We start from the raw sequence: 25,907 nt of genomic DNA, 5'->3' as shown, positions 1-25,907 counted from the left end.
CACAGCCAACATACCTGTTTAAAACTCTTTGAAGAGATTTCTTTCTGATGATTTGATCAGTAATTCTTAATCTGTGGAAGTGGCTTCACGCTAGATTGCTTTTACTTCTTATATCTACACTCTTAATAGTGTCACACTGTCGCTAAAGACTCCAATATGGTCAGTGATGTAACTATTGTAAAACACCAGCACTCAGTCGAGTCAAAGTCAAAGACGCTTCTTAGAAATCATTTGAATATTGACAAGTGTTTTATGGCTGCTTCTTTAGTCCTGGTGCTAAAATGATGAAGGAAACCAATAATAAGAGTGCACTGCATAACGTGAGAAAATATGTGATAAACTATGTTGTCACGACCACACTGATAAGAGCTGATAATACAGTTTATACTGTCTGTGTAACTGTTGGTGTAACTCCAATCTTCCTGTGTTGGTTTACATGCATTGAGCCCTCAAACTGCACCATGCAATCCCATGAATATCTATTGATTATGTCCCATGAAATGCAACTTTTAAAATTTCATAAAAGTATGATTTGAATTTGCGGGCTAGTTTGTGGCTTAAAACACACTTGCTGATTGATTGTATCAGATTGTATGTTTCCTCCTGGGGAAACACAAAGTGTTGCGAAACAGTTGCAAATCCTTATATGTCTTAACATCCTGCCAAAACAGTGACGGCTGCTAACAAAGAAAAAGGAAATAACGCCGACTCACGCACGGTTCGACAACCGTAGAAGAAAAGGGCTTTAAAGCGTCTCCATTCAGAGCTGGACAGGTAGAGTATAACACAGCTGCTGCTCCTCCTCTTCCTGTTGATGTCTGTATATAATTGTGATGAGACTGTTTCTTTCTGTACTGCAGATATGGACCCGTCTCCACAGCTGGGATCAAGGCCTCAAAAGGCTGCGATGATTTCATCAGCTGGTTAGAAGTCTTTCCTCCGTCACGTTTATGTCTGCCTTCTGTTAAACCAATGCTTGACCCTCTTCTTCTTCCTTTCTTGTAGTTGTGCTGAATTTTATCTGGTGGATGGTTATGATTGCAGCCATTTTTTTGGGTGGGTTTACTTCTGTTAATATTTTGTGTATTACTTTGGGAAGTTTTAGTGTCTTTTTCATAATCCCTTGTTAATATTGACATTGTTTTGGGGTTTTGGACATCTGCATCATAGGGGCTACACATCTGGACAGATGTCCAGTTGAGCCCAGGATCCCCATTTACCTGATAGTGTTGGGAGGGGCCAGCATCCTCGCTCTGTCTGTGACCTACAGCACGAGAATCTGGGATGACGGATGTGCCGGCGTCATGAGCTATTGCTGCACGGCCTTCCTGCACTTCTTCACTTTCTGCTGGATCATTGCAGGTAAGAAAATGCCAGAGAGGTATTTATACCATGATATTTAAAAAGAAAAGAGAAAGAAAATGAAGTATATATATCTACCCAAGTGCTGTACATAAGTTGGCTACAAAATTTAGGAACTTTTCCTAAACAAGTATTTCCATTTAATGCTACTTAATGTTGATTACCGACTGGAGCTGGAGGGGGATGTGATTTAACTTTATGAACGTAACATTGTAGAGATGCGGGTAAAAAAAGAGAGAGAACTAGAGTCGCTGGTGAGTGCTGAGTTTAGTGAGAGTTGACCTGAATGCAAACACACAGATACTCACACCCTCTGTGTGTGCTGTTGCTTGCTAGTTTACAGCTAATGTAAAGTAAAGTAATCTGGCTGTTTGAAGTTATTAGACTCGCGCAATTAATGTTACTTTTAGTCACATTTGCGGACTTCCTTCTTTACTTTAACCAAAGAACCTATAAAAAGGTTATTGGTTCCTTGACTCTCTTCCAGAAGTCATAGCAAGAGGCTACGAAATGAAACAGTACGTTACCTTGAGTGAACTTGTGGATTTCACTTGGTTTGAGTATTATTAGAAACATTTGGAATAATGCACTTAATGCAACATAATATGTAACAACGGACATTTTAATCCAGAATTCTTGCATATTATATCTTTAAGTTCAACAACAACAACAAAGCACATCCTTCATGGCTAAGCACTCAAAAACTCAGGACTGTGTGGGTGTAGTTTCCTCAGATTTGGTTGACAGTGACCAAACAAACCACCAACTGTCATCAGATTCTGGTTCAAATGTTGCTGAATCCTGATTGGTTCACTGAAGTACGTGATATCATATTTTCCAACCCACTTCAAACAAATGAAAACAGCACATGACACAGTCAGAAACCTCTCATGTGATAAATGTGCTGCCTTTGACATAAAAATATGTGTTGATGTTGAACCCTATCAATCAGTAAACATATGACTGAGAAAATATGTTATGAGTTCAGCTTTTGAACGTAGTTTTAACTCTAAATTGAATTGTTCCCCTGTAGGCACCACCTGGGTTTATCCTGTGTATCCTCCCAAATACACCGGAGATCTGTACTGCCACAAGCCAACCTACCTTTTTGCCTTCATCATCACCACACTGGTGTGGGCCTCGATGACTCTCATCTTTGTCTGTGGGTGTTGCATCTCTTGTCTGGGCCTTTGTAAGGCTGTGAGAGCAGGACGCAGATTGATACCCAACCGCCATTCGTTCTATGGTGCATTAAGTGAAGAACCCCCAGCTGGTGATGTGTGATGGAAATCTTTGTTCGTGTCTCCAAATATCTTAGGATTTTACGTTCACAGTGAGTTTGACAGGAGGGAAGCTTTCCCCATTTTTGACAGTATCCTGCTCCTGCTACTGCTCCTGCTACTGCTCCTGTGGGCTGTTTTTATATATTTTTTGGCAGGTTTTAGAATATATATAAGTTATAAGCAGCTGCAAGTAAACTTAAGACTTCGTTCTGCAACCTTCCTATAAATGCTCAAATAAAAGTTGCATTTACTTCAGTTGAGACTTAAGTAAAAAAAATGTGATATCTTCTCTGTTACAACACACAAGGTGCTTCACTTTGGCGTTTCTGTCTGGCTTAATTCAACATTAGCTATTCTCAAGACTTCCTGAAACATCACACCACTCTCACACAACTGCACTGTCACGTCACATGCTTCCTGTTGACACCAAACAAGTTCATGTTTGAGCTGAAAGCCGATGATTGTAAGATAATCTAGCGGCAGCTAAAATTGAGTCATTATTGAGATGGAGGATACATTTGTAGTGATATTGTATTTTTTTCTGCAGTGGAACAACTTTTCCTGATTGAGATGGTGTAATAACAATGTTTAATGTTGTTTGCATGATTAGAATATGTGAAATATTACATAACTGATGTATTTTTATGAATTCTGAGTGTCTTGTCACAACCACCAGTTGTTAAATGGTCTGAGATGAAGATCACGATGGTCAGGATGATTATGGTGTAGAATAAAGAAATGCTGGCTGCAATTCTCGTCTCTATCTTGTGCTTTGACAGTGACCGCCTCAAATGTAAAATGATACAAATATAACATATTCAATGCAGAAATGAAAAAAAAATAAATAAGAAGCATAATTTAAAAAAGATTAAAGGCTGATTTAGTCAACTTAGAATTTTAATTCAGGCTTTTTTCGGGACTACTATGGCAACCGGTGGGGTCCTTTGACGGCACACAACACGAAAACGCTAGTTAGCTTTTAGCTTTTGGCTAGCAGGCATGCTGCAGTTATCTGAGCGGTGACAGAGGAATAATTAGGTGGTGGAGGGGTCTAAGCCAAGACTGGAGTGAAGTTTTTAAGTGTTTTGTCTGAATAAACTAGTTGAAGGTGTTTTCCGGTGTTGAGTGAAGATGTGGAGCTCCGGCCGCCGTGTCCTTCAGGATCTGCTCAGCCAGCCCGCTGTCAGGAGCTTCTCTCTGACTCCAGCTCAGGTCAGTGTCTCCACACTGTTTAACAGAATAACACAACTATCTGCTCACCTATGAAACTGCTGCAACTCAGGAGTGACAAGTACTAAACATCGCTCAATAATTTTTAGATAATTGTTTGTGAGTTAAAAAACTTGAGTACATTTTGTGTATTAACGTCATTCACTAAAACACCTTACTGGCTACAGGCTGTTTTAGGCTGTAGCATAAGTGCTTTTGAGAAATATGACCTCTGAACTTATATATTCCTGTTTACACAAATATTTTCGATAAAATAATAACATGTAACATGTGTATTGTAGTTATTCATGTAGTCTATCACGTCATACAGTATTTAAACATAACCCACCATTTCCACACATATTCCCAGAATTTAAGATTGTGTCTTTGAATTACGTTTGTGTTATAGTGTTATATTAAAATATCTGTTCTTCCTTTTTCATTTTCTGCTTATAAACTCATCCATTCATCCTTTGAGATACTTGTTTTTCTTTTCCTTTTTGCAGTATTGGTATTTAATTCCTTTGTGTTTAGAAAACCCTGGGGAACTTGTTTAACATCCTGTATTAGATCTAAAGACTCACTGATATGCCTTCTTATCAGCATATTGTAAGTGTTAAGATATTAGTTTTAAATGGGGATGATTTTCAAACTCAGAATATAATAAACGCATATAAATGCAATCTAAAGGTTGAAAGGTCAACTCGATTTTTCACCCTTCTTTGCAGTACGTCTTTTGAAAAAAGACATTTTTACTAACAAGGGGTGGTCAGTAAAATATGTATATATGTGAAAAAACCCACTCTTAAGAAATGCCCCAATACTGTTTTTTCTGTTTGTTTATTTGTTTACTGAATATTCATAACAACAAAGAGACACATATCCACATAAATAGCTAAGCTTTGTGAAGACTACTGTTCACTGACAGCAGACATAAACGTGATGTTTCCACAGAGCACAGTCGTGGTGGAGCGCTGGTATCAGGTGCCCTTATCTAAAATAGGCAGTACACCGAGGCTTCACCCTCGTAGACACAGAATCTACAAGTTGGTTGAAGACACCAAACATGCTCCCAAGGAGAAGATGGAGCTCATCCTGACGCAGACCGTAGCCAGTGAGTCACTACAACACTGCTCTCTTAACAGATCACATAAACCTCAGACATGTGTGTTGTCACAGGAAGTTAAAAAAAAAAAATGCATTTAAGTTTTCATTATAAAAGTTACTTTCTTTTGTTCTGACAGGGCTCGGTGGAAGGGGAGACACTGTGTTTGTGAAAAAGTCTGTTGGCAGAAACAAGCTGCTGCCTCAAGGCCTCGCTGTGTATCCATCACTGGAAAACAAACAGATGTTTGCTGAGGAGTTAAGAGTGTGTATCATAATTAAATATAGTCATTTATATCCCCCCCACATGTCAGATAAATATAGAGCTATTGATCACTGTCATCTTGTTTACTTACAGCTTTTACGTGAAGGTAAACTAGAGGAAAGAGTCCAAACGCGTACTGGAAAATTGGTAAGTTCATCAGCTGAAGATATTAAGAACCATTTAATTATTCTACTTGTGTAGGTCTTCTGTATAACTCAGTTATCAAGAGATAAAAGAAACAACAGACTATTCTGTGTTCAAACAAATGTTTCCTCGTGTTTTCTACAGACAGTGGAGTTCCTTAAAAACTCCAAATTGATGATAAACAAAATGCCCTCGGAAGAATTCCAGGTCACTAAAGAGGTCGTCCAGAGACAGTTTCTCAAGAGGGTATGTCCGGCCTTCTCCTCTCACATTATGGGTCAAAATACTGAAAAACATCCTGTTTGTGCCTCTGATGAATATAAGCATAGTAAAGTTATTGACTTGAATAAAATTTGTCCTCAGCTTGGAGTTGTTGTGCCGCCTCATGCATTGAGTCTCCCATTTGAGTCCATCAATGAGTTGGGTGACTACTGGTGTGACGTTACGGTAAGAAATATTCATTATCAGTGCATCACAACCATAATTATATCAAGTTTATTTGCATCCTTTTTTAGGAGTTTGTACAAATTGATTCAGAACCACAAGCGTTTAAAATGTTTTTTATATATAGTAAACACGTTTTTGCAAAATGCACCTGCCACATATAAGAAGTAGAGCACTTCTTCATGTCAGTGTCACACACCCAACAACAATTTGAAAAACAATAACTAAACAAAAAAGCTATTTAAGGCCGTTATTCTACCAAACCTCAGCTTATTCTTACTCTTATTTTCATTTCCCAGGTTAATGGAATAGACACTGTTCGCATCCCTGTGTCAGTGGTGCCATTTGAAGACCCGTCAGCAAGCTATCAGCAGCAGTTGAAAGTACAAAAGCAGCAGCAGGCAGCCGCAGGTGTTTCAGAACCGGCTGATGTGGAGGAAGCTGGAGTGGAGGCCGTTTCTGACGCCGCAGTGGAAGCAGTTTCTGATGCAGCAGTGTCTGACGCCGCAGTGGAAGCGGTTTCTGACGTTGCAGTGGAAGCTGAAGCTGGTAAAGACTCTGTGAGTCAAGTTAGTGAAGCTTCAGCCTCAGAAGGAGCCTCTGCTGCTAAAGAAACTGCAGCGAGTCCACATACAAGTGAAGACACAACAGCACCACCAAGTGACAACCCCAAGAAAGATTAAAGAATTAAGAAGGCCATAGAGCTGAAATAGATATTGTTTACCTGTAATACACATTATACATGCAAAAAAAACCAGAGCGTGATTATTAAAATGTTTCCGTTCAGTTCCTCCTCGTGTGTGGACGTGTCTTTAAAAAAAAGAATCAAGTTATGTGCATGAATATTACAACTGAGTTTTAATTCAACTGGACACTGAACTGTGTTGTTGAATGAATTATTGTGGGAATTCATACACTTTAAAAGATTTTTGTAGGAGAAGGTTTTCATCAGTAGACAATTCAGTGTTATACTGGGAAATGCTACACAGATAAAACAGATCTTTTGTTATCATATTTGCATCACTTTGATACCAAAAGCTAAGCAGTTGCACTGAACAGTATGGAGCCAGGATAGGAAAAGATTTATTCATTAATTTTAACTGTACAACACGCATAACAAAAGTATAGGGTAAACAAAATGTTTTTTCCCCAGCAATGCCATCAAACAAGTTCTTGAATGAATCTGGAGTGTCAGTGCCTGATACAGCTGTATGTTTGTTTATCGAAGGAGCTATATGAATATCTGATTTATTTTAAAGAAACTTTAATTTTCATTCACCCAGACATACTTTGCACTCTCCACATGACGAGGATAAAGAAAAAAGAAACACTCAGTTTAAGCTCTATAATTTATATTCCTGTCATTAAGACGTGAGTGAGGATATGCATTCATACTGTCGACTGCTTGTTTCAGTCTTTGGTATGTACCCTAACAATGAAATATGGAAGCAATCAATATCCCTGGACTGCTAGTGTGTTTCTGCCAAACATCAGATGAAGTTTTGAGGCAGATCAGGTTGTGCATGTGTTGGTGCAGTAATGATGGACGACTAGAGTCGCCACCACACCTTCAAATAGTTTATAATTGAAGTTCAATGCAAAATCCCATGTTAATGAAATGTAGAAGCAACCTGGCTCATGAGTTCACATTTATGCTTCCTTCTTTGAAAACTTAAAAGATTTCAGAGTGTGGACCACCCATTGCTTTGTTGCAGGATGGGAAAGACTGATGCAAGATCGATCTTGACAGTTGTTATAAAAGCGCACTAATCTGCAATATTCTCCAAAACTGGAGAGATTGGCAGCATTGCTTACTGGCAAGGATAGTCCTGGTTTAGTTTGATGGCAGAATTTCCTAAAGAATTATAGTTACACCCTCCTCTTAACCAACTAAAATAAAACAAACTTCACATGAATGCATTCACCAGTTATGGTATATTTAAGATACTAAATGTCTTTCCTTGTTGTTAATCAAGATATTAAAAAACAAACATCAATGGGACTTAGGAGAGAAGTGAATCTATAGCATGCTTGCTTGACGTGGCCAGGTAAAACCGAGGTAAAATTCTTGTTTCATGTTAAATTCAGAAGGCTCTCTGGCCTGATAGCAGCTAAAGATCCAGTTGAAACTGAATATACGTTTGGTTCTCCGATTCAATGTCACAGCTTTCTAATGACTCCATTCAACGTATGATTGCCAGAGAACCCATTCTGTAGTATCTAAGAACGAGTCATTTATGAATGTTCACTGGAACTGAACAGGAGGCAAACACGTTGAAAAGGAAAACATTTATGCTTATATTGCCACTTTAGGGTCACATTAGATTACATCATCTCTCCGACTGACTGGCTGCAGTCAAAAAAACACTGTTACACTGTAATGTATGTATAGCGCCTCTATTTACTGTGACTGGGTTTTCGGTACAGTGACACCTTATAAAACAGTCGACCAAAGGAACTACTGAAGAATAACAATTCAACACAAATACAGGAAGGAGGGCAGGAGGGAAAAATCTGTATAACGGTGCGTATAGTTTCTTCCCAAACACAGGTTTTCCGTTTGTGTAGGGAAATCTGGAGAGCTCTACTCTACTTGCTGCTGCAGGGTCTCCACATGCCTCCAAGAGTCCACAGTATGACATTTAGAAACCATATTTGGCCTGGGTCTGCCGGCGGGTTAGCTTGTTTTCTGCCCAGTTGTTCTTCAGTTCCAACTCGCGTTCCTTTGCCTGGGAAAGAAGAAAGTCGAGTAAGACTAAATCTCACACAAAAGATGCCTTTTGAAAAATTAAACACTGACTTGAAAAACAATTATTTATTATTATTTAAGTAATTTAAACCAATTTCAAATTAAAACCTCTTACATAAAATTTTAAGTGCTACAATTTTCAAATTAAAGCAGTGTGGAATTTGTATCCAGTACACATGTCTTATTATGGGGAACAGACAAAGTTCAACAAGACACTAGTACCAAAGTAAAGAGAGATTTTGCTACTTTTTAACCCTGTTTGAACCCATTGTTTCGGCTTGTCATTAACTTTTCTTGCAGCTTACTGTAAGGCTTGAGGTTTGCTCTCTACAAACAAACATGTCGGCCAACAACCTGGAGCTGAATGTGTGCCGACATGTCACACTCGGAGCGCAGATTCTTGATATGTTGGTAAGGAAAACCCTCCTGACTCCCATCCTGCTCTGTATCACCTTCAAATCCAACTGAACAATACAATTTAATCTGGATCCCTCCCCCTTAAGTTCTGTTTTGTTGTCAAAATAATTGAAGTGTTTAACGTAGTGCACTGACTTTTAGGGAGATATTCTCCATTGACCAAGAGAAATAGCAGAAGAAAACACAAACTGGGTTTTTAAATGATCTAATTCAATTTAAATAAAGTTACATGAAAACTGGTACTGGGTGACTTTGTGATGACACATTAATGTGTGCACAGTACAGACAAATAAAAGGGATTTTAGTTGTAAAATATGTATAACGCATGCTGCACGTCAGAAGAAAACATTAGGTATAGTCCTGTAAAGTGCCTCATATAAATCTACGCAAACACGTTGCAGTATGATTGTATAACTTGTGATTTAGCGGCACTCACCTGGTGAATGAGATATGTTATCTGATGCTTGCGTCGCTGCTGTCCTGTAGGCTGCTCTCCTTTTTTCTGCAGAAATGAAAAAGTAGACGGTACATTAAGTTAACCCCAACCCTGTCAATTGTGGCCCTCCAATGCAAGACAACACAGTGACGTAGTCGGGTCACCTTGCTGAAGGACTGACGCGTCTGCTTCTCTTCTGTCATGCTTTTGGTCATCCACTGCTGGTTGCCGCTCAGCTGGTCGTCCCCTTTGATCTCCAGAAACTTCACCTCCTCTTTGCCCCTGTTCCGTTTCCCTTGCAGTCGCATGAACTGAAGTACAAGAAGAAAATGACTATATCAGTTAAAGGAAGGAAACTATAACTGAACTTACATGGTGGTCATAGGATAGTAAAAAGAGCTGCAGAAATATCAAGAATTATACAGCACAACAATACAGATAGAAAAAGCAGTATTCATCTTACCGCTTCATCATCAAACATGGTTGATTGGCCAGGCTCTTCAGCTTCTGCCAGGCTGGAGTTAGGATCTTGGTAGTATGGCTCATTATAATATCCCTGTCCGAGGAGAAAATGTGCAGGATGTTACTTAAATCTGTCCTAATTTTCTTGCTGGTTTTTATCTCTTCAATGTCGACTGTATAGAGATAGTTTATAGGGATCTGGTTTTCTCTGCGCTAGAGACTAATGGATATTGCGACTGGTTAATGTTTATGTTGGGAAAAACAAAATGTCAATGCTATCATAGGCTATAAAGACTAGTATGTGGCTCTGTAGCTTCTAGCTATGTTTTTGGTTGTATTATCACTCATTGGAAGTCAGTTATAGTCTGTGATATGTGAATCTAAAGCCATTTGAATGACATGTATATTTAGTTTACATTAGTCTTGATTACCGGAGGGAAACCTTCTGGTCCTGCCATCGGCTGTTCATACTGAGGACATTGACCTCCCCATGCACCAGCTCCCTCGTGGTTCCCCCCAAAGTCGAGGGGGGCGTCGGACTGCCCGGGCTCATCTGCAGGTGAAAAAGGAAGAAGCTCTGCAGGGGCTCCTGGCTCAGGGTCTAAGCTAGGGATGACTTCGGGGAGAGGCTGGGAGCTCTCGCCCAGAGAAAAGTAGTTCTGGGGGGTTATGTCTTCTTCGTTATCCTGGTCGTCGGTGGCTATTTGTCGAGCCAGCTGCAGGGCAGCTGACTTTGCTGCAGCTTTGATGGCAGAGGGTGATGCACTTGATCCAAGCAGACCCTGAGCAGGCGTCCCAGGCTTGGGTCCTTTGGGTTCTTGGCGCTTGGTGAGTGTGTGAGGAATCAGGAGTCTATCGAGCTCCTTCACTGTCAGGTTTTTGGGTTTTGGGAGAAGGGAGGAGAGGCCCGAACCTGCACCCTGGAAGAGGACAAAGTATAGATAGAAGGGGAGGGAATGGATGACATAATATATTCTGTGTCAGTGGTTCCCTCCATTTTAAAGCATTTTTAGTCTTAATGAGGGAGCAGAAATGTTTAGAAAAACATCAGACGGGAGATAGCAGGAGCTAAAATCTCAGCTGGCATGAGTACCATAGGTGTTTACATGCCAAACAATCTTGATGCCAGTGTTTATTGTCACAAATAAGCTATATATCACTTGTACACAGCTCCATAATGTGATTACAAAAAGTAAGTCCTGTTTCAGTGTAATTTGAGTGTAATTAAACCATCTTGAATAAAACATACTCGGGCACTTCAGAGAATGTAGATGCACAATGAGACATTTTACCTGAGACTGTTTCTTCTGTGCTGGTTCATCATCATCAGAGTCTGACTATGGACAGAAATACATAATTATGAGTTACAGCCTGATTAAATACCACAGGAGCTACAATATAGTCTAAGCAAACAGCTGATCAGACTCAGTACTCACATCCCGTCTCTGGATCTGTGGTACAGAGATCCTGACAGGTTCTGATCGCTTCCTCGGCTTAGGCAGACTAGAAAATAAGCCTCCTTTAGATGGCGGAGGATCTAGGTCATCGTTTGACGTGCTGTCCCCTGCTGAAGGCTTCGCTTTTGTCTCCTTGCTTGGTCCATAGTTTCCTCCTGCCGATGCTGGCTTTTTGGGAGCAGGCAGGAGTGAGAAGAGCCCTCCTGCGCTGACTCTTCTCTGCGCTGCGGCAGAGGTCGAGGTTTCCTCTGAGTCACTATCATCACTGCTGCCATAGGCGACTAAAGACATGTTTGCTGATGTTTTGAAATATTATTAATCGACAGTAACTCGTGGACATGGATAAACACTTCCCCTTGACTAGGTCTCAAGAACCCGCGCTTTCCGAGGAGCTGACTTCAATTAAAGGTAGGGTAATCTTGGATCAATACACCCACACAGATAATAAAATAACTCCCTGTTATCTGTAGTGTCATGAAAAACCCCGCAGGTTAAAAGAGGGCCTCACAGTGAGCTCATTAAATGAAGGACTATCACAACTTCAAGCTGCTAGCTAATGTTAGCTAGGCCGCCGCAGCAAACGATGTTAGCTAACTGACCCTTACTGGCTTCGTCGGATGAAATTCGTCTCAGATCTGTTATCGCACATAATACAACATCGGCTGAAGCAGCAGCTGTGTTTCACGCCATAAAAGAGGAGCTTTTTTTAGTCCCTGGACTCCATCAAAACATTCACCTCCATCATTCGATTGAAAAAAACGGCAACTGCGCATCTTTCTGCGCAGCGCTTTCTTCTTCTTCTGTTTGTTTTCAGTCGGTAAACAACTTCAGGGCATCATCGCCCCCAGCGGTCAGAGTGTGTACAGACACCTGATAGAAAATACCTACTTCTGACATGTTTGGTGATTAGAGCCGCTGCTACATTAACTTTCTGGGTTTTAGCAAACACATTTACATTCTACAATTAAAAGTCTACTCATTAAAGGTATATTATAAACTGATACCATCATGTTTGGAGTCAATATATTTAAATGTGACTGCATTTACGCCAACAAAACCATAATAACATAAAATAAGATTAAACTTTATTAATCCCGAAGGAAATTCTTGTTCCAGAGAATGCTCAAAAATACAGTAGCATAAGAATAAAATAGAAAAACACATTAGACTTATAATAAAAGAAGTGTAAGAGGAGTAGGCTACATGCTGACATCAGTGGCTAGTAGAATAACAATAAAAATAAAATTTGATACAACAGGAAAAACAAGTTGACTACAGTAAAAACTGAATTAAAAAGTCTAGTATATACAATGATATTTAGAAGTTAAAAAAAGATTGTCTGGCACATGATATTGAAAATGTTGCACGCGATAGTGTAAAAAAACAATAAAATGATTAAAGACATTAGCATTTGTGACCTACTGCCAGTGTGAGGAAGGCTTTGAAACACCATTTAGACTAGACTTTAATGTCAGAAAATAAAATTCACAGAAATGATAATTAAACAGTTAAATCTGCAGTGTGGAACTTTTTGCTTCTCTCTTCTGGCAGTGAGAGTAATTACACAAACACTATAAACGCGCTCATGACACCTTATCTCCACCATACTCTTATTGTAGCCCACACCCATTGCTACTGGTTTGCCAAGTAGCAATGGGTACTGGTTGGGGGGGAATGCAATTTTGGAGAGTGCTTTTGGGGAACCCCTGAGCTATATATTCCTATAATTCTGGCTACAGCCCTGCGAGTGATCCACCCCAATCTCTGCAACTGGAATAGCAATTCAAAAGTATTAAGGATTAAACATTAAGGTTCAAAGCTTGATTATACCGTAATTTCTTCAGCAAACAAACAGAAAAATAATAAATACTAAATATCGTCTTACTCAGTGCCTTGGTTAATTAAATGACAGCCTCTTTTCACCCTATTCTCTTCATTGTCCACCCATGTTTGGCATACAAATTTGGGTACATCACCAAAAGCATATTGTTGTCATGCTTCTGTGTACTTTTTGTTCTTGGGCTGTCGTTTTATGGTTTGGGCCTCAGATTAAGGAAAAATCTTCCTGCTACAGCATTCTCTAATATTTTTAGACCAGGTGCAAACAGTTTGGGCAAGGCCTTTTCCTGTTTCAACATGACAATGCCCTTGTGCACAAATAATCCCTTGACAGGCCTGCACAGAGCCCTGATCTCAGCATCAAACACCTTTGGAATGAACTGGACCACAGACTGCGAGCCACACACCACATAAATCTTGTCTCAAAGTCAGAGGAGAGGAGGCTGTTCACTGTATGCAGCATATTAATGCCCACGGTTTTGCATTCAAATATCCAAAAATCACATATGGGTCTGACGTGTGGGTCCCCATGTATACTTTTGGACAATTTTGAGTGAATGAAAATACGGATAGGGATTAATATGAATGGTAATGATAACACTACCTGTTAATGGAGTGATCTGTAAGTGGCAGTAATAGATAACCTGTCAGATATAGGCTGTTTGTATTTAAATGCAACATATGTGCCAAGCGCTACACTATAATTACAGTGTAGATAATATTGACTAATTTTGCAGTATACTATGCAGTAGTTGACAGTCGTTAATCGTATAACCAAATGCCACAAACAACATTAGTATAATGCACGGAAATTGAAAGGCTACTGGTGATTGGTGCATTGAAAAACTAAGCAGTTGACAGTCTAAACAGTATAAGTGAATGCTATTTAATTTCTACAACAGTTATATCCTGAATTTCTGTCAGTCAAATTGTCCTGCAAATGTCCAAGTCATTGATTAACGTAGTGCTGTACACCTGCAGTGTGGCGTGTTGGCCACCAGAGGCGCCGCCGAGCAGCTTCATCAGGTACTGGGGGCGCGTCTGCAGAGTGGGAAGCGGGTTTCAATTTCAAACCCAAACCGTCCGAGGGACGAGCCAGCGGCTTGTCGGATAACGTCAAAACCTACTACTTACCGCGTTTTTGGAAATCTGTAACACCGTTCAAAGACAACCCGGAACAGTGTCGTTATCTTCGGCCGTGCTTACAGTTCACAGAATCCGCGGAAACAAAGTCGCCCGCCGCGTCTTCGCTCCAGTTTTCCGCGCCTGGTTCATGTGGATGACAAACCGACGCTTGGCTTGTTTGCTGCAGGTGTTGACCAATCCGACTACTGCATCACATTAAAACTACTTCTCTGTTGGAATTACACGTATATCTGACATAGCAAGCCATTTCTGCAAGAAGCATGCCGAGGTCCAACAGGCAAAAGGAATACAAACCTGGAGATCTCGTGTTTGCCAAAATGAAGGGGTATCCACACTGGCCTGCGAGGGTAAGCACCCGACGTTAAACCTCTTGTAGGTTAGGTGTTCATTGCAGTTCGTCTGACTGACTGTTACTTGTTTACCAGCGAGGCCTAACAGTAGTTAGCGCTAGCTACCATGAGTTAGCGTAGCTGGGTCAGCCTTTAGCTAACGTTGCCGAGCATCCGCACACAGCTAACTAGCCAACTGGAGGCAGTTGCAAATGTCTTTCTGGTGATTCATCGAGTAGACGGACACATCAGTGCCCAGCTCGGCTAGCTAAATATTGAATGTTGTTGCTAGCTGCTCTTTGCCACCAACGCTGCTTTTCATCGTCTCCCAAGGGGCCCGTTAGCCTAATGTTAACTTGGTAAAAGCTGTTAAAAATAGCATTTGGCTAACAGCACGTCGGCTAATTAAAAAGATAACGGATCTGTCACACACAACGCTGACGTTTGTTCAGTAGCAAACGTTAGCTAAACGTCAAGTTAGGTTATCTAAGGGTATAAACACGAAGCCACGCTGTAACTTAGTTAAGTTACGTGTTGAATAAGTTTTTAAGTTTTCTTTACTCGTATTAACTGTTGCATTACAGACTACACATGCCTGCTGTTGTAGCCACATGCTTCGGTGCTTTGTAAACATCCCTATCTAGCCACACTTGTTGCGACGAGCAGCTAACAGTGTTTCTGCTTGTAACGTTTAATTACTTCCATTACGTTAAAATCTGGCTTTTAAGACCATAACGTAATGTCTGCCCGGTCCATAAACACACAGTGGCCTCACATTGCCGTCAGTGTTTCCTAATCTTTCAGCAGGAGGGAGGATGTGAACTTATAGGTCAACACTGGGTTACGTTTCCCTCGTTAACTGAGCCTCCCTTGCAGCTTTATGAAGAGTATAAACCATGAGGGAAAATGGGTGTAAAAATAACTAAAACAGTTTGGCACTCTACTCTGCACTAAAGTAAACTAAACAACATGTAGCCACTGACCACAACTGGCCTGTACAGTTGAAAACGAAACTTGGTTTCTGTTTTGGATTTGGCAACCATTCATACAATTACATGATCAAACATATGGCCTTCACCCATAAAAGCACTCTTTTATTATTTCATTATTATGCGTGCCTCTAAATACAACCTAATGAATCTGCCAAAACAGTTATGTCAGTGTCAGTATTGATCTCTTCCCTCCTTTTCTCAGTCTTATCAGCCATGTCCCATGTCAGCAGGCCACAGGCCCTGCCCCACCTATCCTGACACAGTGGCCCTATCTGGGAATGCCAAAAGGCCTGTCTGCCAGAGGCAAACGGACACGGTGCTCGGCCATCATAATAGCACTTTCCTGTGCCTTGGTGTCTTGCTGTGCTCTTTTTTTTTTTTTTTTTTTCAAAACATAAATAAATATTGGCAGGGTGTTGGAGGCTGTCAGGATGAAAGATGAGAAGTGAAGCAAAAAGTGGAGTGACCGCCGTTCTCAATGGGTTCATTAGGAGTTCAAATTGGAGTGAATTTTATAGTAGCTTACATCAGGCTGAGCAATACATTCAGAATAGCTCTCATTTAGCAGTGATGTTTACTCGATGATGTCGTATGACTGCCCGGTCCTATAAGCTTAATTTAGTATAAAACCGCTACTGTTGAAACAGTTGATTCATTAGGTGGTAAACAGGAAACTGATGAATTGATAATAAAGTCATTGTTCTAAGTCATTTATCAAGGAAGGAAACCAATATTTTCTGATTCAAGCCTCTCAGACTTGAGATGATGCTGCTCTCCTGTCTTTTATCATTGTAAATTAAATGTTTTTTGTCTCTGACAGTGGTAACATGATCAATTTCTAGGGGATTTTAAGTTTTATTTATAGACTAAACAATTGATTGATCATTTTCAAATTAATCGATAATAATTATTACGGCTTTTTAAAAAAAAAATGCATAGTTGCCTGCTGATATTTGATGTGTTGAAAGTGCAACAAAAACATTGCTATAAATATATGTTCCTGCTCTGAATGTTTAGGTTTTTTAACTTCATTACAAATGACCTCAGTTAAATTGATCTTTTGCTCCTGTGTTTATCACTTGTTATCAGAATTGCTCTCCTACTTTAAAACTTTGGGTTTAGTTTAAATATTGAAAGAATAACATGAACGTTCAGATTCATCAGCATTCTTCCTGACACACTGTGGTCTTAATTCACAGATTGATGAATTACCTGAAGGAGCCGTGAAGTCCCCCTCAAACAAGTACCAGGTGTTCTTCTTCGGAACGCATGAGACGTGAGTAATATGTGTTGTCATTGTCAATATTTTTACTAAATAATGGCAGCAATTGGAGCAGCAAATCCTAAGTGAGCTGATTCCTGCTAATTTTGTACATTTGTGCTTTTATTGCAACTAGAGCCCAACCGATTCTTGTCCCATTTTTCGGCCCGATGCCAATACCAAAATACATCAAATGCCCCAAATGTGATTATCAGACACTTGTGACAAAGATATGTAACAGAGGCAGGTTATCTTAGAGATTAAACATGAAAAATGTTAAAACAGACACTGCTACCTGTGTGTCACAACACTATTTGAGCCAGTGACAAACTAAGGTGATGATATTTTACAACTTGGAAAACTCACTGAATTATGTTAATGTCTCTTATGTTTGACCACCACAGGGCGTTCCTGGGGCCCAAGGATTTGTTCCCGTACGATGAACATAAGGAAAAATTTGGAAAACCAAATAAGAGGAAAGGCTTTGCTGAAGGACTCTGGGAGATCGAGAACAACCCCACTGTCACGCATGAAGGCTATGAGGTGTGTTAATTTAGTAGTGGCCAAGAACAGATTTTGTAGGTATATGACGTGTTTTATTAATTCAGGACTACATTTAGACCTTGAGGAGTGCTCCTTGTGAGTCTAAGTCAAAATATTTGCATTTCTGCCTTCAGTCATCGAAGAAGGACAATGCGTCAGAAGGAGCAGGGGATACTGGTGGCTCGGAAAAGGCAGATGCCGAGGGCAGCAGTGACGAGGATGAAGGGGCCCTGGTCATCGACGAGAAGAACGAGAGGGGAGGGACTAAACGAAAAGCAGAGGAGTCCACAGAGGTGAGATTCACTTGTCCAGTCTGTGAGAAAAGAAAAAAGTAGAGAGCTTCAGTCACACTCTCTCACACATGTCAAACCTTTTATAAGGCGTCTCCCAAGCGGCCGAAGGATACAGAGGCGGAAGGTGACTCTAAAGTAGACGGTGACAAGTCGAACGCAGAAGCAAAGCTCAATGATGTGGCTGGACCCAAGCCAACTGCTCCCTCCTCACAGAGCGAGTCGAAAGCAGAGGCCCAGGAAAACGCTCCAGCAGGAGGCCAGCTAACAGCAGATAAGGTGAGACATGCAGGGACTGCAAAACCTGCGAAAACGCCATAACATGATGTGTAAAAATATAGATGCTTATGGATGTGTATTCGTTCTCTAATGATTTGTTTGATTGCTCTCTACTGTTCTCCCTGCAGCCTGTGACAGACAGCGCTTAACAGCAACTCACCGAAGAAAACCAAGAATTGTTGACGCTTTTCTCTGGAATTTAAGCGTCAACATGATTACCTGCAGGATGCCAGATTTCAGCTGTTTAATTAAAAGGAGAATTTTAAAAAAACATGTTTGTATTGAGAGACAAACAAATCCTCATTTGCCATTTTTGGGATATCATATATCCCAGAAACAAAAAACAAAAAAAAGTTTGCTAATCTGATTTCAAAACAATTGAAATGAGAACTTTAAGGCTCATTTATAAATGGGATTTTGGTGTGTATATATTTTTTATTTCTAAGTGCAATTACATAATTACAAAGACTGAATGCTAGGTGTCAAAAACATTTTTTCAGTTTGGAGGGAATAAACACTGAATATATAGTAAATAAAAAAAAAAAACATTTAAACCACAAAAAAGATAAATGCTCTCATTTGATGGTTTTAAATCTTAGATATTGTACAGGAATAAGAACAAATTTTTCACCCATGCTCTTAGATTTAGTTCACAAGTTAAACGTTTTACTTACATTTGTTTCACCTAGCTTCTCAGCTTCATCTTAAATCATATATTCGCTCATTGGATACATGATAAGTTGCACTTTCAGATTTATTTACGTGCCCCATTAATTATGTCTAGTTCACTGTATGACGTTTTCATGCAACACAGGTTTTGTTGCTTAGGTGTAGTGTTATGCTTCATAGCAAGTGACCAAATTATGTGATAAATGTCTCCAGGTTGAATATGTAATGCCCATTCAAGAAGAGCTATTTTAGGATCAAAACAACCCACTTTGTAAACCCCTCTGTAACTTTTTATGATGATTGTGCATTGTTGAAAGCAGAAAGACATTCCTGAATGTTGTTCAGTCACAACTCGGTCAGGTCGAGGTGGAGCTGTGGCGTTTGTTGAGGGAAATTATCTGGCAAACTCTTGATTGATTTCATCGACTCAACTCTCAATTTCATGTTATTAGTTCTTCTTTAGCTCACATTAATGCTGCCATTGCTTGATACTGGAGATGTCATTGTGAATTGCACTCAGTGATTGGTTGTACCAAATATGTTTCTTTTTTCAGCTCTTGATTTTGTTGAACGCCAACATAAGATCAACACAAAAATTAAATTAGAGGAGTGACTCATCTGTAACACTTTTCCAACCCTCTTAACTGGAATACGAGCCTGTTTCACTTCAGTTGTCTTATTATTATTATTTTGGCCGTGAAACGATATTTTGATGTTTTAAAGATGTGTTTAATTTCAATATTTGTTTAGACATGTTCAAAATGTGGTGTTATTTTTCCACTATTCAAGTTTATACAAATGTTAGACCTGCTCACCATGTTACTTGGATGTTATAGCTTCAGTGTTCTTCCTGTATTTGGCAACATCAAGTTCACAGTTAATCAAACGATGAACCGAAGGGAAATCTCAGCTTTTAACAATGACTGCTGTGTCTAAGAAGGTTCGCACCGACCTTCACCACTGATTTCAAACTTTAAAATGCTCAGTTGCCCACTCAAATCTGGAGTTAGTTCCAAGGGTATAATTTGGCGTTGAAGTGTAATTCTTGGTTTAGCTTTCTCTGTTACTTTTCAGAAGCTGTCATTCATCTTAATCTGCTGCTTAGTTTACTGTTGTAGTTGCCATTTAATAAACATGTCGATTGCAAAGAAAACCTTGTTTTTGTCATGTTCACATTCAGTAAAACCTTTTTGTTTATTGGTCATCCACTTCCTCAGTCTGGAAAGCAACTAAAAACAATCCAACGTTAGTTTTCTTTTTAACTAACAGGAGTGTCTACAATTACTGTTTTACGAGTACCTCCAAAACCAGATATTGTGCAGAATACCATACTCACAAGTGAAGTTTCAAGCAGGGGGAAGTCTACTTTTATTTTTCAGCCCAACCAGACCTAATTAATCATTTCACATCTCATTTTTCACTCTGTTGCAAATGTATGAAACTAACGGTGGCACCTTTTTGTGTGTGTGTGTGTGCACTTGTCACAAATAATTTGCTCCCCAGAGAGCCTGGCGGCACAGTTGGGGGCTTTAGGTCGCTATAGCTGAACTAGTTTTGCCGTTATGTAACAAGTCCTGACAGCTTTGAATTTGTCATGGGGTTTGGTTGAGTATGATTTTTTTGAATATGATGTTGGAGACTGTGAAGTGCTGGACCAAATGTTTTTTAAAGCATTGATTTGTAAATGTACTCTGTAGCAGCTGGTTCACAAGATTAATGACTGCTTACATGTACAATTGCAGGTTTTCTCCTGTCTTGTGGTGTATAGATGCTATAAATATCTCTCAGCCTTGTCACAGTAACACTACAGTGTTGCCTGTAATAACTCACTCTATCTGCCTCTATGGTTGCACCCAACATCAAATCAGGGCCTATTGCAACAACCAACCAAACCAGACTTTACAGATGGATGAACTGTAGTGGGAAATACATTTGAGTTTTGTAAATAGTTTCATTCAACATGTAGACAAAACATCCTAAATCCAAACAGGATATGGCAGTTAAATTGCACATGAGCATGAAAATCTGTCTTTGTGAGAAAACATTACATTTTATTTCAAATGAAAAACATTTAAATGAAAAAATATTTATCACTGTCAATACAATTTGCACTTCTGAAACAGACACTCAATATAATTGCAACATATTGACAGGATTAAAACAAAGAAAGTGCATTTGCAAAGTCAGTTTAGAGTTTCACATAATAAAGCTTTTGTAAAAACTGAGCCGAAACAATTGAAAATACTGATATATGCTAAAGGATTTTCCTTCCATTTTCCTTTTCAATTTTGTAGCACCTTTTTTTAAATTTGTATCTTCAAATATCCCTCTTTATCCCTAAATATATCTGGCTTTAAACACACTGAAGTGCACAGGGGGAAAACAGTGAAGGTCATCTTTGTGTTAGCTTGAATCCTGCCTACAAATCAACCCCTCATCTCTGCTGTCCAACTGATGCATTATTCGGCCACTGCGCATGCGTGCAGTCAGCTCTCACCCTCCTGTCCTGTAGGGGGCGCTGTCGGCTGGTGCTAGCGTCGGTATCAGAGCTGCTGCATGTGACTTTGACATCAACAGAGGGTAAGATATTCCTGCATGCTATGTTAATACATCGTTTATTGTTGAAAGAGCGCTTTTTATGTGACACAATATGTAGGAGTCCCTATTGTGTTTGGAAATATAGCTTACAGCCATCATTAACGTAGCTAACGCAACGTTAATGATGGCTGCCCTGAATGCTAACGCTAGCATAGCTTGTGTTGAGACAGCAGTGTTGTCAAGAGACGGAGCACCTTTTGAGCTAATTTACAAGCCTCGATTTGTTTTGTCCCTGCAGCACAATGAGGCTGACCACTCTCCTGTCGATGGCAGCCAGGGTTGTTGTGCCCAAAGATTACCGCTTCGGCACCAACAGACCGTGGACGCCGGCTGCTAAGAGGCTGAACCCTCCGGGGAGGAAGAGGAGAAAGGCTTTCGTGGAGCCTATAGCAGCAGAGGACTGGTCTGTTTTCAGAGGGGACACGGTGAGTAACTCATAAAACTCCCAGGTCCTGTAGATCTTTGAATACTTACCATTAAAGTGATATAGACAGACCAGACCAAATTTAATCACTGCATGGATTGGCCTTATTATATGTTCAAGGTGTGTGAAAATGCCAGTCTCATCCTTCTAGTTTAACCTAGCACTGTGTAGGTTTGGAGATGAAATTCAAACTCTTCTAACATTTACAATATTCATGTGGTAATAATGCAAAATCAGAAATGTTTATTTTTTCCATAACTGAAAAAACAAGCTCTTCTCAGTTGAAAATAAGGTGGCAGGGTCCACCACATATAAACAAAGTAAAACTTCAAATGAAATTGTGTTGTCCTTTTAAGGTTAGTTTGTTTTTGAGTTTATTCAGTCATGAAAACAAAGAGAGTTTGTTTATTTAGTTTGTTTAGGTGTAGAAAAAGTCAGTCAATGAAGATCTTTCTCTTCTGAGTAAAATTCCTTCCCTAAAACTAGTCAGATCTTGAAATGGTTAAATCACATCTAACTTAGGTTCAAGTCAAAGTCTCAACTCCTGACTTTTTTCACTTATTTTTGTGAAGACAGGACAGCAGCAGAGATCAGAATTGATAGATTATAAAGGTCTAAGTGTAAATTATCTAATTTTGTCAGACTTCTTTCACTTGGACCAGCCAAAACATTAAAGTACAGTTTACTTGAATATATGAGGCATTTATTTAGAAGGATGACCACATTCAGTAAATTTTTTAGCTCAGAAATAAAAAATGGGTACTATAGTGATTTTGGTGTAGACACAGCTGTGCTAATCAGTCATCAATAGATTCATTTTTCTTTCTGATACCAATTATTAATCATCAAGGAGACTGTACAAAATTACAATTTTGAGGTACTTAACTTGAGCATTTCCATGTTCTGCTGCTTTGTATTTCCACTCCACTAAATGTATTTGATAATTTGCAGTTTCAGATTATTTTGTGCTCTGAGGCTATTTCTTGTGATGTGTAACCAATCAGGTAGTGTTGTGGGCGGGCACTGAGTGAGACCATAGAGTAGTGACTACAGACAGAGAAAATATGCTGCATTAGAGCCAAATTCATTCATTTTATCGGCAACCAGACACTTAGAAAAATACAGATAATGATTATTTGAAAATGCTGAATATCAGTGCCAATAATAAATCTCTCCCTAATGCTAATGTCATATAAGGTGATAAATGTTTGCAATAAAGGCATGAAAATGACTCCATGAGTATCTAGTGGATAGGGCTGTAAAATGTCTTTGGCCAAATCTGGGTAAACAAAAGTGGTTTATGAAAAAAAGTGAATGTGTTTGTACATATGTCTGCTTTTTTGTGTTTCACAGGTTGAAATCCTTGCAGGGAAGGACAAAGGAAAGCAAGGGAAAATCGTCCAAGTCTTCAGACACCGAAACTGGGTCATGCTAGAGGGACTGAACGTAGTAAGGAAGCGATATTTTCCTCAGAGAAAACTGGATAGAAGTGTTAGATTTTGCTCATATGCTATTGAGTTCTTCTTCTAAGAACATTAGAGGCAGCTTCACATGTCATCAGTATATAACGTCTGTTTTCTTATATTACTGCAACATACACCTTAACAGACTCCTGACATGAAGAGATGACATTGCCAATATTCTCATTTGAACAAACGGTAAAGTTAACAGTTAGATTTTAATGGTCCTGATTTGTAAAACACCATGCATTTATTTTGTAGCTCCACCAGATGGAGCCAGTGTCTGGGGCCAGGGTGCTACTGCTGACAAAGCATACTATATAAAGCCATTTGGCCACCACCTGTTGGTTAAAGTTGGATGACTGTGAACAACTGTCTTTTGTCTTAGCATCACAGGTACATTGGAAAAACTCTGGATTACCGTGGGACCTACATCGCCAGTGAGGCTCCCATCCTGCTCCGCGACGTCACCCTGGTTGACCCCTCAGACAGGTACAGTAAACCTAGTTACACTGCAAGGTTACATTACATTATTGTTTCTGGAGCCCAAAGAAGCTTGTGCTGCTACTTCAGAATAGTTCCTGTGTTATTTTCAGTTGATAAATGAAAATGATCTCTGGATTCACAGCAGATTAAATATGATGTGTGTATATTGATCGTCCAGGAAGCCCACTGAAGTTGAGTGGAAATTCACAGAGGAGGGCGAGAGAGTCAGAGTGTCTCTCAGAACAGGTCGAATCATCCCGAAACCTGTCTTGGAGCGACGCGATGGCATCGTACCACAGCAGTGGAAAGGTGAGCGTCTGTGAGTGTTTTGATTGGAGGGGGATTCTTTTCAGTAACCAGTTTATTCCACATGTAGCTCAGAGTCAGCACATAAAACTGGCTGAAATTCATTTTTCCAGCCTGTGCAGGCTTGCGTACTAAAAATATGTCTCTGAATGATGCAGTTTGATTGTTTTAAACACATTTCTTTTTAAGCTAGAGGGAACAAGGGAAAACAAGGGAAGTCCAATGTTTAACAACCCTCTGACGTAATTGTACTCCTGCTGTATGCTTGAAACAAACTTGTTTGTACGACGTGTCGTCTGACCACATCTGAAGGCAAAGGTGTTTATGGGGTTCTCAAACATCACACTCACAGAGAGGGGCAAGATTAGACTGTTTCTCGGTGTGTCAGTTTTACATACAAAAAGTGAAGAATGAAGAGTAAATGCTTGAAGGAGAAATTAAAATCCTGCCTAATCTCCACACTTTGTCTAATCATTGCATGAAGTAGGCATATATATGGAGTAGCTAACTTTGGAAAGGTTAAAAATGTGTCTGGGCCTGGGGAAGTTTCAGACCAGCCACCTTTTGTTTTTTATTTTTCCGCCCTCTGCAGACTTGAAATTCAAAAATAGACTTCAGAGTTATTCGGTCTGATTGTTTTACAGTGGAAGAAACATCTCTTTGTGAAGTAGAAGCCACATGGAGAACAGCCTTCCAGTTTGCTTGTGCTCCCTGTTAATTCTTGTTTTTTGTTAAATATTTTTCTTTATTTTGACACTTTGATCATGTTTTTCCAAAGACTTTAGTCCAACAAAGCCTGTGGATCAATAATATTTTGATTAAAGGTGCAAAAAGCATTTCTGCAGAAAGATTTGATTGTTGAGCCTCATTCCAGGTCGACAAATACCCAAATACTGTAACAGTATCTAAAAATGAGATTCAACAATCAACTTTCAAACAAATTGTACCTTTAATTGTTCAACCCTTAAATTGTCTAATGAATAAATAAAATAAAATGAACAAAAAACTAAAAGATGTTATTTTTGCCCTCACAGATGGCCCCAAAGACACCAGTCCAGAGGACACTCTAGAGAAGACCTATGTACCGTCTCTGAAAACCCTAGAGGAGGAAGTCATGGAGAAAATGGGCATTCAGGAGAACAGGAGGAACCGAAGGTCCTACTGGTACTGACCACAGATAACAGAGACACTCAGGCCACGTTGTGTTACAAGCTTTCACATGGCCTTTGGAGACACCATGGAGGCGACATGTTAAAAAGAGAGCGTGTGAGGATGACATGAGTAAGGCTTATGGACTGTAAAATACTGGCGCAACATACTTGTTATCAAGGAAATGATGACTTTGTGAAGGTGAAGCAGATGTTCTGATGACAGACCTACAGATGTTTCCTGAATGTGTACAGTTTCAATCATTCTCTATTTGAAATGCTATCAGAGTTTGTTTTATGTTCTTTTCTTTGTAAGTGTGAATAAATGTCACACATAAACTGATATAATGACTTGTATTTTGCTTTTTACCTGAGTTAACTTCACGTTTCAGTGGAGGAACTTGATATTCTTATACGACAACATAACTATGATATGAAAGTGCAAGACTTTTTAGTCTTTAAGTGTCTCTGGGCCTCCAATAGTTTACAAAATAGTAACAGAGGCAGTTTAATTTACTAAACTTATACTTTAACACTGCTCTTATCAATGTTTTTATAATAACAATGGGTCAGATGACATGGGTTCCTTGTAGTGACAAACCCCCTGAGAATTATAACACGACTCTGAAGTTCACTTCAGCCCTCAACTGGGTGTTTTACCCTCTTTCAGCTCATTGTTTTGTTGTTAGTGCTAACAATAACAGTAACTTCTTACTGCACTTCAAAACACAAGTTGGCCAAACACGACTCCATATGAATGATAATGTTTCCCCTATTTTTTCTGTATGTCAATGCATTGTTTACA

General features: G+C 39.5%; 4 protein-coding genes across 4 annotated transcripts; 3 read left to right on the top strand and 1 right to left on the bottom strand.

Moving 5' to 3' along the window:
- Nucleotides 1–3,582: 3,582 nt before the first annotated feature.
- Nucleotides 3,583–6,604, top strand: mrpl9 (mitochondrial ribosomal protein L9). Its single transcript, XM_084379733.1, has 7 exons — nucleotides 3,583–3,857; nucleotides 4,809–4,968; nucleotides 5,099–5,223; nucleotides 5,317–5,370; nucleotides 5,512–5,613; nucleotides 5,731–5,814; nucleotides 6,111–6,604. The coding sequence occupies exons 1-7, from the start codon at nucleotides 3,777–3,779 to the stop codon at nucleotides 6,492–6,494; spliced, it is 990 nt and encodes a 329-aa protein (XP_084235859.1). The 5' UTR covers nucleotides 3,583–3,776; the 3' UTR covers nucleotides 6,495–6,604.
- Nucleotides 6,605–6,876: 272 nt separating this feature from the next.
- prcc (proline rich mitotic checkpoint control factor) lies at nucleotides 6,877–12,106 on the bottom strand. The gene is made up of 7 exons (XM_084379732.1): nucleotides 11,312–12,106; nucleotides 11,168–11,212; nucleotides 10,307–10,795; nucleotides 9,877–9,969; nucleotides 9,578–9,724; nucleotides 9,414–9,479; nucleotides 6,877–8,540 (listed from the first exon to the last, which is right to left on the bottom strand). The coding sequence occupies exons 1-7, from the start codon at nucleotides 11,621–11,623 to the stop codon at nucleotides 8,454–8,456; spliced, it is 1,239 nt and encodes a 412-aa protein (XP_084235858.1). The 5' UTR covers nucleotides 11,624–12,106; the 3' UTR covers nucleotides 6,877–8,453.
- A 2,093-nt stretch (nucleotides 12,107–14,199) lies between these two features.
- On the top strand, nucleotides 14,200–18,265 carry LOC311272880 (hepatoma-derived growth factor-like). The gene is made up of 6 exons (XM_084379616.1): nucleotides 14,200–14,664; nucleotides 16,838–16,914; nucleotides 17,304–17,442; nucleotides 17,577–17,735; nucleotides 17,823–18,011; nucleotides 18,140–18,265. The coding sequence occupies exons 1-6, from the start codon at nucleotides 14,578–14,580 to the stop codon at nucleotides 18,158–18,160; spliced, it is 672 nt and encodes a 223-aa protein (XP_084235742.1). The 5' UTR covers nucleotides 14,200–14,577; the 3' UTR covers nucleotides 18,161–18,265.
- Nucleotides 18,266–21,159: 2,894 nt separating this feature from the next.
- mrpl24 (mitochondrial ribosomal protein L24) lies at nucleotides 21,160–25,445 on the top strand. The gene is made up of 6 exons (XM_084379297.1): nucleotides 21,160–21,260; nucleotides 21,517–21,703; nucleotides 23,056–23,151; nucleotides 23,551–23,654; nucleotides 23,827–23,957; nucleotides 24,989–25,445. The coding sequence occupies exons 2-6, from the start codon at nucleotides 21,521–21,523 to the stop codon at nucleotides 25,123–25,125; spliced, it is 651 nt and encodes a 216-aa protein (XP_084235423.1). The 5' UTR covers nucleotides 21,160–21,260; nucleotides 21,517–21,520; the 3' UTR covers nucleotides 25,126–25,445.
- Nucleotides 25,446–25,907: the final 462 nt, after the last annotated feature.

Source organism: Pagrus pagrus (genome assembly GCF_965226575.1).
Source record: "Pagrus pagrus genome assembly, chromosome: 17".
NCBI classification, from domain to species: Eukaryota; Metazoa; Chordata; class Actinopteri; order Spariformes; family Sparidae; genus Pagrus; species Pagrus pagrus.
The sequence above is the reverse complement of the archived record's forward strand: the minus strand, read 5'-3'. Positions and strand labels throughout refer to the sequence as shown.